The sequence below is a fragment of the Carettochelys insculpta genome, chromosome 29 (genome assembly GCF_033958435.1).
Source record: "Carettochelys insculpta isolate YL-2023 chromosome 29, ASM3395843v1, whole genome shotgun sequence".
Lineage (NCBI taxonomy): Eukaryota > Metazoa > Chordata > Testudines > Carettochelyidae > Carettochelys > Carettochelys insculpta.
The window spans coordinates 4,109,540-4,123,571 of record NC_134165.1 but is presented as its reverse complement, the minus strand read 5'-3'; the positions used below and the strand labels follow the sequence as shown (position 1 = coordinate 4,123,571).

Here is a 14,032-nt window from a genome sequence, read left to right as displayed (position 1 = left end):
ACAAACAGCGAGAGGCAACCCTTGCTTCCAAAACAACAACAACAGAGCAATTTTTATTTGTTTGTAGGGGGGGTTTCGGTCAACACATGGGAATTTTGCCCTCAATTTCTGCAAATTTTGGGGAAAATGATTTAAAAAAGAAAAGGTGAAACACAGCCATCTCTGCCAACCGGTGGGCACTCCCAGCTCCGAGAACCAACTGTTGAAATGTACTGCTGCAAACCAGTGGCTCTCAGCCTTTGCAATTAGTCATGGGCGGATCAGAAAGACTCCTTCAGGTCATACTTCAAACTTGCACCGGTCCTGTCCACCTCATCAGCGCTTACGCTCCAACCCTGTACGCCACACCAGAAGTAAAAGACAAGTTCTATGACATGCTTAGTGCTGCCATAGCGCAAATACCTGCTCGCGAACAACTGTACGTTTTGGGTGACTTCAATGCAAGAGTTGGAGTCGATCGTGGCTCATGGCCTTCCTGCTTAGGCCACTTTGGTGTGGGAAAAATGAATGAAAACAGACAGCGTCTTCTTGAACTTTGCACGTACCACAATCTGTGCATCACAAATACATTTTTCCAAACAAAGTCACAGCACAGAGTGTCATGGAGACACCCACGCTCAAAACACTGGCATCAACTAGACGTGGTCATCGCTAGACGTGATAACCTCAAAAACATCCTTCTGACACGCAGCTATCATAGTGCCGACTGTGATACAGATCACTCGGTAGTTTGCTCCAAACTCAAGGTGATTCCCAAGAAGCTGTACCGCTCTAAACCAACCGGAAGGCCCCGCGTTGATGACAGAAAGACAACAAACTCAGAGAGAGCCGAAAAGTTCAGAGAGACCCTTGAGGAGAATCTGCGCAGCAGCCCTGGGGGTGCCGATGTGACATCCAGATGGCAGCATCTGAGGGATACAATTTACAACATGGCCTTGTCGGTGTTTGGAAGAAGAGCTAGAAACACAAATGACTGGTTCGAAGCTAACTCCGATGAGATGATTCCAGCCATCGAAAAGAAGCGCGCTGCACTCCTGGAGTACAAACGCTCACCGAGGCAGAGTACCCTGCAAGCGCTCAGAGCAGCCAGAAAAACAGTACAGCAGACAGCCAGGCGCTGTGCCAACAACCACTGGCTCCAGCTATGCAGCAGCATCCAGACCAGTGCTGACTCTGGTAATCTCAGGGGAATGTACGAGGGCACCAAGAAGGCATTAGGACCCACCCAGAACAAGATGGCACCTCTGAAATCCAAATCTGGTGAAGTCATCCCTGACAAAGCCAAACAGATGGAGCGCTGGGTCAAGCACTACTCCGAGCTGTACTCACGCGAAAACGTTGTGGTTGATACAGCCCTCAATGCCGTCGAGCTCCTACCAGTAATGGACGAACTGGATCAGGAACCAACTGTGGACAAACTGAAGAAAGCCATCGACAGCATTGCAGTAGGAAAGGCCCCAGGCCAGGGTGGCAAACCACCAGAGGTAATCAAGTGTGCCGCGGACACACTCCTGGAACCCCTACATGAGCTACTGTGCCTGTGCTGGAGAGAGGGTGAGGTTCCACAGGACATGCGTGATGCTAACATTGTAACCTTGTATAAGAACAAAGGAGACAGAAGCGACTGCAACAATTACTGTGGAATCTCCCTCCTAAGCATCACTGGTAAACTCTTTGCTCGCGTCATCCTCGGCAGACTCCAGAAGATTGCTGAGAGGGTGTATCGTGAATTACAGTGCGGATTCTGCGCAAAGAGCTCTACCATTGACATGATCTTCTCTCTGAGGCAGCTGCAGGAGAATGCAGGGAGCAGAGGAAGCCACTCTACATAGCCTTCATCGACCTGACCAAGGCCTTCGACTTGGTCAGGAGGGATGGACTGTTCAAACTGCTCCACAAGATAGGCTGTCCGCCATGGTTACTCAAGATGATCCAGTCTTCCCACAAAGACATGAGAGGAACCATCCAATATGATGGCACATTATCGGATATTTTCAGCATCAGGAGCGGCGTCAAACAAGGATGCGTCCTTGCTCCGACATTGTTCAGGATCTTCTTCGCACTCCTCCTGAAGCACGCCTTTCGATCTTCAACAGAGGGCATCTTGCTGCACACAAGATCTGATGGGAAACTGTTTAATCTTGCAAGGCTGAAAGCTGAGTCTAAGGTGCGGGAAGTCGTCATCAGAGATATGCTCTTCGCAGTTGATGCTGCTGTCGTGTCACACACACAAGACCAGCTTCAGAAACTGCTGGATCAGTTCTCCAAAGCATGCAAGGACTTCGGGCTTTCCATCAGCCTAAAGAAGACAAATGTACTTGGTCAGGACGTTGCTGAACCTCCATCAATCAGCACTGACAACTATACATTAGAGGTCGTCCATGAGTTCGTTTATCTCGGGTCCACCATCACTGACACCCTGTCATTGGAGACTGGGCTAAATAGAAGGATCGGAAAAGCAGCCACAACTCTGTCCAGACTCAGCGAGAGAGTGTGGAATAACATCAGGTTGTACACCCACACCAAAATGCAAATCTACAGAGCCTGCATCCTCAGCACCCTACTTTACGGCAGTGAGTCTTGGACCCTGTACACCTGGCAGGAAAAGAGGCTGAATATCGTGGAAGGACAGAGTGCCCAACACCGCCGTCCTTGGGCAAGCTGGAATCCCAACCATGCACACCCTCCTCAGGCAGCGACGGCTCTGCTGGCTTGGCCACGTCCACAGGATGAATGATGGAAGGATCCCAAAAGACATCCTGTATGGCGAGGTAGCCTCTGGCAAAAGACCTCCCGGATGCCCCCAGTTGTGCTGCAAAGATGTTTGCAAGAAGGACCTCAGAGAGGTAGACATTGAGCCGGACAGCTGGGAGGCGCTGGCAAACGATCGCAGTTGATGGAGGCAGGAACTACACAAGGGCCTTCAAAAGGGTGAGATGAGGGTCAGACAGCTAGCAAGGGAGAAGCGAGCCCACATAAAGCTCAGTAAGGACCTTCCAGACACCCACTACACATGCAACAGATGCAGCAAGGACTGTCACTCTCGTGTGGGCCTTCAGAGTCACAGTCGACGCTGCAAATGATGATCGCAAATGGAACTATGAAGGGCACAATCCATAGTCTACGTAGACTGAAGGATGCCTACTACTACTACCCCTTTCAGGAGGCTGATTTATCTTAGGTCCTCCAAGTTCACCTCTATTAAAAATGACTAGCTTACAAAATTAGATCATAGAAGCATAGAATCCTAGGGCTGGAAGGGACCTCAGGAGGTGATTGAGTCCAGCCTCCTGCCCAAAGCAGGATCAACCCCAACTAAATCATCTCAGTCAGAACTTTGTCAAGCTGGGACTTTGAAACCTCTCAGGATGGAGATTCCACCACTTCTCTCGGTAATGCATTCCTGTGCTTCACCACCCTTGTGGTGAGAGAGTTTTTCCTAATGTCCAACCTTGACCTCCCCCACTGTACCTTGAGACCATTGCTCCTTGTTCTACCACCCCTCACTACTGAGAACAGCCTCTCTCCATCCTTGTTATACCCCCCTTTCAGGAAGCTGAAGGCTGCTATCAACTTGCCCCTCACTCTTCTCTTCTGCAAACTAAAGGAGCCCAAATCCCTCAGCCTCTCCTCATAGGTCATGTGCTCCAGCCCCCTAATCATTTTCCTTGCCCTCCGCTGAAAGTGCTCAAACGTGTCCACATCCTTTCTATACTGCAGTGGTCCAGAAGTGGACACAATACTCCAGATGTGGCCTCATCAGTGCTAGATAGAGGGGAACAATAACTTCTCTAGATCTGCTTGAAACGCTCCTCCTAATGCATCCCAATATGTCAGTAGCTCTCTGTTGACTCATATCCAGCTTCCCATCCAGGCTAATCCCCAGGTCGTTTTCCATTGATCTAAAAATACAAAAGTGTCCCAGGACGCTACTACTGAAAAGCTGCAGAGTTTATCATATTTACTATATAATCCTAACTAAATCAATTGGAATATAAATATCGGACTTCCATTCCAGTGGCTAATAGATAGAGCTGTATAAACAAGTTACTTTGAGTCAACTGTGTGATGCTGTTGCAAAAAAGCAAACATGGTTCCGGGATGCATGAACAGGAGTGTGGTGAGCAAGACACGAGAAGCCATTCTTCGGCTCTACTCAGTGCTCGTTAGGCCTCAATTGGAGTGTTGCGTCCAGTTCTGGGCGCCACAGTTCAAGAAAGAGGTGGAGAAATTGGAGAAGGTCCAGAGAAGAGCAACAAGAATGGTTAAAGGTCTAGAGAACATGAGCTATGAGGGACGACTGAAAGAACTGGGCTTGTTTAGTTTAGAAAAGAGACAACTTAGAGGGGACATAGAATCATAGAATACTGGGACTGGAAGGGACCTCGAGAGGCCATCGAGTCCAGGCCACTGCCCCAATGGCAGGACCAAGTACTATCTAAACCATCCCTGATAGACATCTATCTAACCTGTTCTTAAATATCTCCAGCGATGGAGATTCCACAACCTCCCTTGGCAACTTATTCCACTGTTTGACCGCCCTGACAGTTAGGAACTTTTTCCCAATGTCCAACCTAAACCTCCCTTGCTGAAGTTTAAGCCCGTTGCCTCTTGTTCTCGCCTCAGAGGCCAAGAAGAACAAGTTTTCTCCCTCCTCCTTATGACTCCCTTTTAGATACCTGAAAACCACTATCATGTCTCTTCTCAATCTTCTCTTTTCCAAACTAAACGAGCCCAATTCTTTCAACCTTTTTTCATAGGTCACGTTCTCTAGACCTTTAATCATTCTTGTCACTCTTCTCTGGACCCTCTCTAGTTTCTCCACATCTTTTTTGAACTGCAGTGCCCAGAACTGGACACAATACTCCAGGTGAAGCCTAACCAGCGCAGAGTAGAGCAGAAGAACGACTTCTCATGTCTTGTTCGCAACACTCCTGTTAATGCATCCCAGAATCATGTTTGCATTTTTTGCAACAGCATCACACTGTTGACTCATATTTAGCTTGTGGTCCACTGTAATCCCTAGATCCCTTTCTGCTGTGGTCGTTCCTAGACAGTCTCTCCCCATTTTGTATGTGTGAAACTGATTGTTCCTTCCCAAGTGGAGCACTTTGCATTTGTCCTTATTAAACATGATATGATGATAGTTTTCAAGTACCCCAAAGAGGGTTACAAGGAGGAGGGAGAAAAATTGTTCTCCTTGGCCTCTGAGGACAGGACAAGGAGCAATGGGCTGAAACTGCAGCAAGGGAGGTTTAGATTAGACATTAGGAGAAAATTCCTAACTGTCAGGTTGGTCAAACACTGGAATAAATTGCCTGGGGTGGTTGTGGAATCTCCATTGCTGGAGGTATTTGAGAGCAGGTCAGGTAGACACCTATCGGGGATAATCTAGATGGTGTTTGGTCCTGCCTGGACTTGATGACCTGTCGAAGTCCCTTCCAATTCTAGTGTTTTATGATTCTGTGAAACTTTAGTTTGCACTGACTTTTCATGTCGCCCATTGTAAAGTTAGGCAAATATCTAGGAGAGCTGATGTACATCTCAGCTGAGCCCCGTGCACCTCAGAGGAACGTGTGTCCCTGGTTGAGAACCAGTACTATGTGTAATGGATTCAGAAGAGAGAGCCCCCCCGCCACCACCGGAAGAAGTGGATCTTACTCACAGATGCCCATTACTTAATAAATAAAATAACTTATTAGGTGGTGAGCTTTCGTGGAACAGACCCACTTCTGCTCTGGTCTGGCTATGGTCTGAAGAAGTGGGTCTGTCCCAGAGAAGCTCACCACCTAATAAATTATTTTGTTAGTCTTTAAAGTGCTACTGGACGGCCTTTTTGTTTTAATAAACAAATATGTGAGTCTTTAAGGTGCTACAGGACTTGTTCTTTGTGATACATGCCCTCTGTGCTTGCACTGAAAGGCATATGTTGCCCTGTTCCCGCCAGCCCACGGGAAGTGTTATATCCCAGCACTGGGGGTGTGAATGGCCAGGGATCTGTAAGGGGATGTCTACACTGCGTTGTACACCCCTTGCCCCCTGGTTCGGATTCAGCGTTGATTCCCAACCTCTCTGCTGCCCACACACCACCTGTCTGCAAACACGGCCTGGCCTGCTGCAAAATGCGGAGAAGAGTGACCCCTAGTGGATGCTTCAAGGGAACAGGGATTTGGAGAAAGATCAGTTTGGACAGTGTACAGATATATATAGGGAGATACACATCTCATAGAGCTGGAAGGGACCTCAGGAGGTCATGAAGTCCAGTCCCCTGCCCCCTTGGCAGGACTAAGCACTCCTGCACCCCCCCTTTTTTTTTTGCCCCAGATCCCTAAATGGCCCCCTCAAGGACAGAGCTCACAACCCCAGGTTTAGCAGCCCAATACTCAACCCACTGAGCATTGGCGGGGTGGGTGCCTGTGCTTGGCTCCGTACAGAACGTGACTCCCTCAGGGCATCTTGCTGCAGATATCCGCACCCCGGCCAGCTCCTCCCACGATATCCCCGAAAAGCAAACCCACGCGCTACTCCTATGGCTCCGATTGCTGGAGCCTAGCGGGAGTAGCTGGGGACTGACTTGTGACCGAAACAGCGAGTCGCTTCTCTGAAGCCTTCCTAGCCAGTCTTCGGCAAATCTCTTCCTTGCCCCGTGCCTCAGTTTCCCTGCCTGTGCCTCAGGGATGAGCCCGACCTGCTCGCTTCCTGGAGGATGTGTGTGAAAGAGACGGCGAGACCCCCGTGAAGTGGATAAGGTGTCTACTACTGCCGCCAGCACGGGAGGTTTTCCTTCATCTCCGGTCTTTGTGAGCAAAGTCTCAGAGGGGTAGCCGAGTTAGTCTGGATCTTCAAAGACCACCAGAAGTCCTGTGGCACCTTATAGACGAACCGATATTTTGGGGCGTAAGCTCTCGTGGGCGAAGGCTGATGAAGCGGGGCTTTGCCCACGAAAGCTCATGCTCCAAAAATCTGTTAGGCCATAAGGTACCACAGGACTTCTGGGTGTTTTTGTGAGCAAAGACCAGCCAGGGGCCTAGCCCTGGCTGCCCCAGCTATGTGCGGGCAGGACCTTCCCCGCCCCCAGCAGGTGCTCTCAAAAGGGGCCTGTCTCCTGGGCCAGCTCTTATCCCAGGGAGGAGCCGCTTTCCCTCGCAGCTCCTCCCTGTGCTGAGGGCGGAGAAAGCTCCCAGGCCGCCTCCACCCCAGCCCCCTTGCACTGTGGTTTGGTGTCAGTTGCAAAAGAGGAAGCCGTCACGCTCAGCATCGGTTTCCCAGACACGAGGAGGAGGCAGCCGCAGCAGAGGCAGCCAGTGGTGGGGCTCGGCTGGGGCCATGGAGCTGTGGAAGCAATGTGCCCACTGGCTGATCCAGTGCCGGGTGCTGCCCCCCAACCACCGGGTGACCTGGCCCAGCGCCCAGGTGTGCGACCTGGCCCAGGCCCTGCGGGATGGCGTCCTGCTCTGCCAGCTGCTCAACAACCTCATGCCCCACGCCGTCAACCTGCGCGAGATCAACTTGCGGCCCCAGATGTCCCAGGTGGGTTTTGGCGGGGGGCCGGGGAGGAACGGGGTGGGCGTCTGGCAGCTCAGGGGTTAATCTGGGAGCTGAGTGGGAGGCTTGCAGAATCCAGCTGACAGTGAAGAGGTTAACGTGGGGGGAAGTGGGTGTTCACAGCATCAAGCCTGTAGGAAGGGGGACATGCTGGACAGAGAGGCAAGGCTTGCGGGGGGAGGGGTGTCATCGGTACCTAAGGGGTTAATGTCCCCCTTCTCGACCAAGTTGGCCATTAAAGGGTTAACACCCAAGAGGAGGAGGAGTTCCTGGAGCGCCCCCACCACCACTCCCTTGGCAAGCGAGGGGTTAACAGTAGAGCGTGTGTGGGAGTGGGGTGGGGAGTTGCTCAGCCAGCTGGCAGCTAAATGGTTAACAGCTGGGTGGTGGGTAGTTCTGGGCCCCTGCTGAGGACCAAGAGGTTAGAGGACCTGGGGAGCCAGAGGCTTCCTCCCCCAGCAGCTGTGGGGTTAACAGGAAGGTGGGTCGGGGGAGGGGAGGAGGGTGCTTTCAGTGGGGGCGGGTGCTTTGCAGGCACTGGCTGTGGACCCTTCAGCAGGGATGGTTGGGGGACGGGGGGTGCAGGTGAGAGGGGCCCTCGGTGAGCTGGGCCTGGCACATGGGAATGCAGCTGGGCCGGACCCCAGCGCCGCTCCCCTGCGGGTTGGGGCGCAGCCAGGAGTGTGAACGGTGGGGGAGGGGGCTGACAAGCCCTCCTGAGCGAGGGGTTGGGAGACCCCAATTCCCAGCTGCAAAGGCACTAGCAGTCAGAGGAGGGGAGGGACGCCAAGCCCTGGGAATTTCAGGGGTACCTGAGCAGGGCAAGACATAGCCCCCTGAATATTGGAGTTCAAGGTTGGAGTTCAGTCGGTGCCTTTCATAAGAGGCCAATGGCAGAAAGGAATAGAACCCAGGAGTCCGGACTCCCAGAATCCCCCACTAGCCCTCGCTACCTTCCAGCCCTGGGAATAGGACCCAGGCATCCTGACTCCCAGCCGCCTCCCCCATTCTAGGCCCTGCTCCCCTTCTGGAGCTGGGGACAGAGGCCAGGAGAGCTGACACACCAACCTGCACCTTAACAAGACCTTTTCTCAAAGCCGATTTCAGCTGTAGAGCTGCATCGACCCTCGTTCCCAGGGGCACGGGGGTGTAGGTGACCAGCAGTGTAATAGTATGACGGGGCTGGAGAGCCCCGACTCCTAGATCCTATTCCTGGGGAGGGAAGTGCAGGGGAGGGTGGGTGTCAGAACCTCTGGGTTCCACAGCTCTCAGAGGGGAGCGGGGCCCCGTAGAACAGGGTGGGCTTGGAGCCAGGAATGTAGGGTAGGAGAGTTCAGTCTAGTAGTTAGAGCAAGGGACTCTGGATGTCACAATTCGTGGGTTTTCTTTCCTGCTCTGTCATGGTCCTGCTATTAGAGACGAGGTCGGGGAGGTCATTTAGACCGACTTCTACAGCACAGCATGCAATTTTTCTACTACGAGACACCAGTGTGGCTGGGCTGGCCAGCTTGGTCTGCATAGCTAAGCCCTGCCAGTGTGGACTTCCCGATACCACTAAGGCCTGGTGGATACTGGAACAGCTGCCCTGCCCACCCCTCCCAGCACAAACACAGCTTATAGCGAAAGTGTGCTTCCATCCACATGGCTTATACCAGTTCCCTGAAACCAATGGGCAGGGGCACTTTTGGGCTGCCGTAACACCAGCTGCTGGAGGGCTTTTGCTGATAGAGGTGTTCCCCCAAAATCACATCCCTAAGCAACATTAGCCAGTAACGTCTTTATTGTAGACCTGGCCTAAGAGGGCTTTTGCTGGTACAGGTTGAACCTCTCCCATCTGGCACCCTTGGGACCGGACGGGTACCGAACCAGAGAATTTGCTGCTTACTGGGCTCTTAGATCAGTGGGTCTCAATCGGGGGTACACAGAGCTCTTCCAGAGGGTACATTAACTCAGTGTTTCTCAACCTTTTTTATTAATAAAACAATTAGACTTAAGGTTTTCCTTTATCCTTTTTGCACAATCATAAGTACGATGGCAGGTTTATTGCCTATAGACACTTCCCCCTCCCCCCGCAAACCAACTGTGATTAAGTTGTTTAAACAAATGTGTTGCAATGTTGGAAAAACTGTTGTGTGTCTGAAAATTGTAGGTACTGGGGGACTTATATATTTTTTTTAAAGAGGACACTTTATATATTAAAAAAAAAGGGTTGAGAAACACCATTTTAGAAGACATTTTGGGGTAAATTACAGCTAAATAAGAGCACAGAACACTGAGAGCCGGGACTTGGGGATGGAAACGAACTTTATGGGACCACGGGAAACACGGCCACATCCTTGATGAGTGGTAGTCCAGCTCACTAAAGCCATGCCGGATTACAGACGTTGCCGGATGAGAGAGTTCTGGATTAGAGAGGTTCAGCAGGTACTATTTATGTCAGTTCCCTGGCCCTCTTCTGCTGGTGTAACCCTCTCCCTATAAACTAGCACTTAAACCGGCATAGCCAGGGTGGTAAACTGCCCACCGCATTCTCCGGCCAAACACACTGATGGTGGATGAGAGCTGGAAGGCGTGGCCGGGGCTGAATTAGACCTAGCGTCAGAAGAGGTGGAAAATCCTGCAGTGGGTCGTTTGGGAGGTGAGGCAGAAGAGGGACCATGCTCAGGGGTCAGGGAGGAGCACCAATGCTGCTGGTGGTGGGTCGAGGCTGGCAGGGCAGAGCGGGGCCCGTTTCTCTCGCCGGTAAGGTAGCGACTCTGGAGAAAAGAGGCCTTTAGTGTCTCAGTCATTCCCATGTGATCATGGGGGAGACAAAAGAAGCAAATTGCTCCCAGCCTCCACTTCCTCAGAGCCTTGTGGAACCGGAGACTAGGGCAGACTGGCTCTGACTTTCCTCGGAGTAAATCCGGCCTGTCCAGGCTCTCCCTCCAGACAAAGGAAATGGGGGGGTTACGTGGGGGTGGGCATGACCCTCAGCTCTGGTAACCTGAGCTGCGTCACAGTGAGGGTGAACATGCTTGTGTGTTGGGGGGGATCCCTTGCAGCAGTGTTTACCACTTGGCTTCTAGGTGTCACTGGGGGTCAGGACTCCTGGGTTCTCATGGCAGCCCTGGGAGAGCTTGAACAAGCAGGGGCCTGGGAGCCAGGAGTGGTGGGTTCTAATCCCAGCCCTGGGAGGGTATAGACAAGTAAGGGCCTGGGAGCCAAGACTCCTGGGTTCTCTTTTCCCTCCTGGGACGGAAAGCGGTCTGGAGGTCAGAACTCCAAGTTTCTGGGAGGGAAGCAGGGCCTAGTGGGTGGAGCGGGCAGGCTGAGGATTTGCCTCAGCTCTGTCCCCAGTACTGGGAGGGAAATGCCGGTTGGTAGCATGAAGGATGGGAACGCTGGGACTTCTGCGTTCCATTTTGGATTCTTGTCACTGCTTCCGCTTGTGAAACTGCTTCCCCTGCTTGGCCCCCGTTTCCGCATTTGCAGAAACGGCAGGCAGGGACGCTGAATTGCTTTGGAGAGGCGCAGCGCGGTCGTGCCATCGCAAGAGCTCCAGGCTTAGCACCAAGCATGGTCAGCAAGAGCTGCCTAGTCTGTGGCTTTAGTGGAAAGGAGCCCTGGCTGGGTTCCACCAACATGCTTTCCTGAAGTCTGAAATGCGCTGGGTTGGTTAGCGTCTCTGGGTTCAGCGGGAGGGTACCAGGGCTGGATAGGACGGCCTATGTTCTGCAGGAGGGCAGATGAGCTGATCTAATGGTCCCATCTAGTTTTAAAGTCTATGACATGATGGAACTGGCCAGCGCTGACTCGTGCTGGTTATGTAAGAGTTTCACGGTCCCTGTACTCCCGGCCTGTCAGCCTGTAAGATTTGAGTCCCGATTAATAATCATCCATAGCATTCTCTTTTCATCCGTAGAGCTCAAAGGAAGGCCAGCATCAATATCCCTATTTTACAGGTAGGGAAACTGAGGCACAGAGCTGTCCGCGGTCACCCAGCAGCAAAAATATTGAGTGATGAGGCAAAAATTGGGCCAGGGTTCCACCTGGACACATGCTCAGGGTTCAGGGCGGGCACATATTGGTGCCAGCAGTGGGTTGAGGATGGCAAGGCAGAATGGGGCCGATTGCTCTCGCTGATAGGGCAGTGTCTCTAGGTAGGAAGCCTAGTACTGAGTCCCAGCCTAGTGCTCTGTCTACTTCTCCTCCCAGGACTTTTCCCCCAACCGTCTCTCAACTTGTCCCAACAAAAAAGCAGTCCAGGAGCACTTTGAAGATGAACAAAATAATTGATTAGGTGGTGAGCTTGTGTGGGACAGACCCACTTCTTCAGAGCATAGTCATACCAGAACAAACTCCGTATGTAAGGCCCAGAGAACCAAAAATAGTAATCAAGGTTGACAAATCAGCAAAACATTATCAAGGTGAGCACATCAGAGAGCAGAGGGGCAGAAGGGGGTGTGGGGGGGAGACAAGAATTAGATAAAGCCAAGTATGCAAAAGAGCCCCTATAATGACCTAGAAAATTCCCGTCCTGGTTCAAACCACGTGTTAATGTGTCGAATTTGAATATAAAAGAGAGTTCAGCAGCCTCTCTTTCCAGAGTGTTGTGAAAATTCCTCTTCAGTAAGACGCAAACTTTCAGGTCATTAACAGAATGGCCCACTCCATTAAAGTGCTGGCTGACCAGTTTTTGCATCAGGAGTGTTTTTATGTCTGTTTTGTGCCCATTAATTCTTTGTTTAAGAGAGTTTGAAGTCTGTCCAATATACAAAGCATCTGGGCATTGTTGGCACATGATGGCACGTACGACTTTCTCTCTGTTACTATTCAACTTGTCCCAGTGTTTGAAAACAACATCCCTGTTGATACGGGGAAAAGACTATCAACAGCTCCTGCTGTGTTTAGGTAGCCAAATTCCGAGTGAGGTTGCCACGTTACAGGACTGTTCCTAGGGTGACCACGACCTGAACAATGGAGCGGGGATGCCCCAAGCTCTCCCAAGGAGAGGGGCTTTAAGGACGCTGGCAAGTGAATTATCTTCACTGACACACAGGGATTGGACTGGACAACACACAGCAAAATCTTACAGCTGCTTGAGCTGCAGAGCCAGACTTCCTGAGCTTCCTTCTTAAATCCCTCCCTCCCTGCCCCCAGCTGTCAGTTTTAATTCTCCCTCACTTCCTGTCCTTGACTGTTACACACTGCGACTCTGCCGCTGTTAGCAGCTGCTGCATTCCACACCAGAGGTGGCTGCATTTCAGTGGTGGGCAGGTGAGGCCTGTGCTGTGGGGCTGCAGCAAGCTCTTATTCTGTGGGCAAGGGAGAGCTGCAATATGCACTCGCTGCTGCGCTGGGCTGTGATGTCTGTAAGCTGTGCACAGCCAGGCCTTGCTGGCTCTTGGGTGGGAAACCCAGAACGCCATTGTGGGCACCTGACCTCAGGATCATCCAGTGAGTCCCCAGTGGTTGGAACAACCTAGGACTCATCTGTGATGACTATAAAGCTATGGAGGCTGCTGGCTACAGCCCAATCCTGTGGTTCTCTCTTTGTCTCTGGTTTCACCTAGTCCTGGGCAGGATCCCAGCCAGCAGATGCGCTGCTGGCTAAGCTGTGTGTTCTCACTTGTTCTGAGCCACACACCACTTCTGTATTTTGGAGGCGCCTGTCACTGGGGTATTACGGTCAGTAGAGAGCCTGGGGTGATTTGCTCAAGGGCGTAAACCCTGGTGCTCTGCCTGATTTCTAATATGTTATTCCATTCTGCTTCTCTTAATTACCCCCCACCCCCTTGCCGTTTAAGTTCTCCTTCGCTTTCTGTTCAAGGCTGCTGCAGATTGTGCAGCTGGGGAGCAGCTGCCCAGCCCCACCCTATAGGTGGCTAGATGAACGATGTCTTGCTCAGTGTTGTTGTGTGTTATGGACAGTTGCCTTTTCTTACCACAGTGGCAGCTGTATTTCAGTGCTGGGTGTGCAATCAGTGTGTCCCATTAAGCAGCTGCTTTCATCCAACCTCAGAGGTGGCTGCATTTCAGTATAGGGCGAGTTCTCCCTTGCAGTGTTGCTGCGTACTGTTGGACAGCTGCTCTGTCCCACAGCAGAGGCAGCTGCATTTCAGTGCCGGGGGGGGGGGGTGAGGTCTGCTCAGCATTGTCATTATCAGCTGCCACGTTCTGCCCTCGTGGTGGCTGCATTTTAGTGGCAGCAGATCGTTTTGGGGCCTCACAGGATGGATGGTGGTGTGTGTATGTTAGAGGTGGACCTGAGCTTCAGGGTGGTCCCCAGGGTGATGCTGAGACAGTGTTTGCCTCCAAGCCTGGGCATGCCAGCTGCTCTGTTGGTAGCAAACGCCGCCTTGGCTGAGAGTGTCTCGCGCCTTCGCGGCAGGGGAAGACGGGTATGTGTGGGAGACCAATCAGAGCTTTCCCAGGAGACATGAAACATACCAGCCTCCCTGCACGTGTGCCTGGCCAGGCAAGAGAGAAAAGCTCTTTGTTTCGC

At 51.9% G+C, this 14,032-nt stretch overlaps 1 protein-coding gene across 1 annotated transcript in view; it reads left to right on the top strand.

Moving 5' to 3' along the window:
- The first annotated feature begins 7,326 nt into the window (after positions 1–7,326).
- The window catches only part of VAV1 (vav guanine nucleotide exchange factor 1), a 69,021-nt gene continuing 62,315 nt past the window's right edge, over positions 7,327–14,032 (top strand). Inside the window, exons 1-2 of the mRNA XM_074980392.1 lie at positions 7,327–7,530; positions 12,688–12,804. Of these exons, the coding sequence (XP_074836493.1) occupies positions 7,327–7,530; positions 12,688–12,804 (321 nt within the window). The remainder of the gene's footprint in view (positions 7,531–12,687; positions 12,805–14,032) is intronic.